General features: G+C 38.2%; 1 protein-coding gene across 1 annotated transcript; it reads right to left on the bottom strand.

Annotated features, from left to right (window-relative positions):
• Nucleotides 1–830: 830 nt before the first annotated feature.
• On the bottom strand, nucleotides 831–1590 carry LOC145063950 (uncharacterized). The gene is made up of 2 exons (XM_079011501.1): nucleotides 1091–1590; nucleotides 831–1011 (listed from the first exon to the last, which is right to left on the bottom strand). The coding sequence occupies exons 1-2, from the start codon at nucleotides 1588–1590 to the stop codon at nucleotides 831–833; spliced, it is 681 nt and encodes a 226-aa protein (XP_078867627.1).
• Between the last annotated feature and the right edge of the window lie 1119 nt (nucleotides 1591–2709).

The raw sequence follows: 2709 nt of genomic DNA on the forward strand, positions 1-2709 counted from the left end.
TAACACAAAAGATTCCTGCATAGACAAAAGAAGGGTCACCATGTGCCCTTACACCTACTTGATAGTACCATAAAAAAGCATAATAAAAAGACTACTACTTTGTCTTTACATCACAACTGCCTTACAAAAGATATTCCTACGCACCCACTACACACCCACTAAATTAATCAATAACTGAAGGGTTATCTGCATTGCTCCCAACCCCAGGTATCTGCCTCCTTAATGCTTGTTTGATAATCCGTTCAGAATATTTCCTCCTTCCACTTCTACTAACTGTGACCCTTCTTCTTGGCATGGGGACTGCAGGTGGTGGTGGAGGAGGTTGTTGGGCTGTAGGTGGTGGTGGAGGAGGTTGTTGGGCTACAGGTGGTGGTGGTGGTGGTTGGGCTGCAGGTGGTGGTGGAGGAGGTGTTTAGGCTGTAGGTGGTGGTCCTTCATTGCCCCTGGATAAACTTGGGTCTGCTCCACTGCCCCTGGATGAACTTGGTACTGCAAACAAAAATTAAAATGTCAATTCTTTGTTCAAATGATGTAATGTTTTTTAAAAATATTGACCTGATGTATTGCTTTGCTGGTTAGATGGACACTTTTTCTTGTTGTGACCTGGTTCCTTACAAATACCACACTTTATTATGCTTCCCCTTCTTGAGACAGTTTGTCTACTTGGTCCAGTCAACTCTCGTTTAATTGCATCCCTCTTCCTTTTCACTGATGGCCTACTAGGTAATCTTCTTCTTTTGGGAGGCAAAGGCTTATGGTATGGAACATCTGGCCACATATCACTACTATTGAGACGATTAATGCTATATTTGTAGCATTTTAGGTAAGCCTCAGTATGCCTCAGCATCATGATTTAAGTAAGAGATTGCTGCCACTCCATGTAAGCATGGTATCCCTGTAAGTTGCCATATTCTACAGGCACACTTCTTTGCAATTAGATCCACTCCATATGCAACATCAGTGAATCTAACCTCGTAATTTTGATAACCACAAGGAGTAACTCCCCACAATCTGTTTAAGCATATTAACATCAGTGAATCAATAACACATCCTCATAATTAACATAAGCATATTAAAGTAAAATAATTACCTCTGTTTAACCTTCAGATCTTCTATACGCTTCCTAATAGTTGGACATATAAGTAAATCCCATCCCATTCCTTCAACTCTTTGAGTGTATATCCTTTCCATCACAAATAACCTAATCTCCTCCAGCATAGTGATTATAGGTCTCCTTCTAGCATGCCTAATAGCAGAATTGAAACTCTCACTGACCCCATTCTCCACTGCATCACAATCTCTTCCTTCTTGAAAGAATGCCTTAGACCAGGTAGTAGGATCTCTGTCTATAAGGTAATCATAAGCATGAGTATCAATAGATTTGATCTTCTCCATTACACCTCTAAACTTCTCCACAGTACTAGCCTTTACAGCCCTCCAAAATAACTTTATGTATTGTTGACCAGTAAACCTTTTATTAAAATTGGCCAGAATGTGTCTAGCACATTGCCTATGTTCAGCTTCTCGATTTGGTGAGCTTGTGAAGGAATTCCATGAATTTCTCATACCCAAACCCACTAAAGTCAACATCTCGCACTGATGCTCTGTCGGGATCAAAGTAAACTAAGGGATTGGGTGCAAACTGACCATTGTAGTGGAAATCCACTACAATGAAGTTCTGATCAGTAGGATTTGGAGATGATGCCATAGAACGATTGAAGGAGACGAATGATCGATGGAGAATTTTGTGCCCTAGTTGAGTTTAAGGACCAAATGAGACTTCGAGGTGTGGTTTAACGAGACGGAGACGAAAAATCGAGGCCTACATGCCACCTCTTTCGCCACGTAAGATAAAAATACACGTAGGATCAATAAACCGTTTAAAACCGGCTAAGCCTGGTCATAAGGGGAAAATTAGCACAATTCAACAAGTTAAAGGGTTAATAGAGCACGTCAGTGACCAAATGTGATCAAATTCAAAAGTATGTTACCCTTTCAAGTCATTATCCCAAAAAAAAAAAAATGCTAAGTTAATACACAATTCTTTGCTTACACACAATTATTAAAAAAAAAATGCTAAGTTAATAATTGCTTCCATACTTCATCTTTTACAAAAATCACACTAAAGAGTTTCTTACACTCTTTCTCACCCAATTTTACACACAAACACTCTTTCCCTTCACAGCCAAATTCTGTACAATCAAAATCATGTAAAATAAAATTGATACGATCAGATCTTCTTTGATCTTCAAACTCAAAGAAAAGTACATTGAAATCTATTCAAAAAGATGATATCTTTCCTTCCCGTCTATGGATCTTCAACCAAAGAAGAAGAAGAACAAGCGACTGTCCATCCCCCTTCCTCCCCCTCGTTCTTTCCCCTGTCAAAAATCAAACACCAAACGAAACAATCATTTCACCCTCCATCGATTTCTGTCAAAACAAGAACAAAAGAGTTTACACACAAAAGAAAACGTGTTTGTAATTTTTTTTCTTAATGGAAGCTGAAACCAAGAGAACAGCAGTCCTCTTTCGATCATTATTCTTTCCCACTAAATTCAGCACATTTTTGCATCATCTTCCTTCCCTGTAGAATGAAACAAACAAAAAACACCTTTTATTCGAAATTTCTGCCTGTTTCATCATCATTTGTGTGGATTGCAAATCAAAAAAAAATAAATAAATAAAAAAAAAAAAAAAAAAAAAAAA

Source organism: Lactuca serriola, chromosome 7 (genome assembly GCF_051521515.1).
Source record: "Lactuca serriola cultivar US96UC23 chromosome 7, Lser_US96UC23_V15, whole genome shotgun sequence".
Taxonomy (NCBI): domain Eukaryota; kingdom Viridiplantae; phylum Streptophyta; class Magnoliopsida; order Asterales; family Asteraceae; genus Lactuca; species Lactuca serriola.

Bases quoted from the DNA above. Each gene is read 5' to 3' on its own strand.
- LOC145063950 (XM_079011501.1), bottom strand. From the start codon at position 1,590: ATGTTGACTTTAGTGGGTTTGGGTATGAGAAATTCATGGAATTCCTTC. The intron at 1,012-1,090 runs GTAATTATTTTA...ATGCTTAAACAG, and splicing joins GATCTGAAGGTTAAACAGAG to ATTGTGGGGAGTTACTCCTT.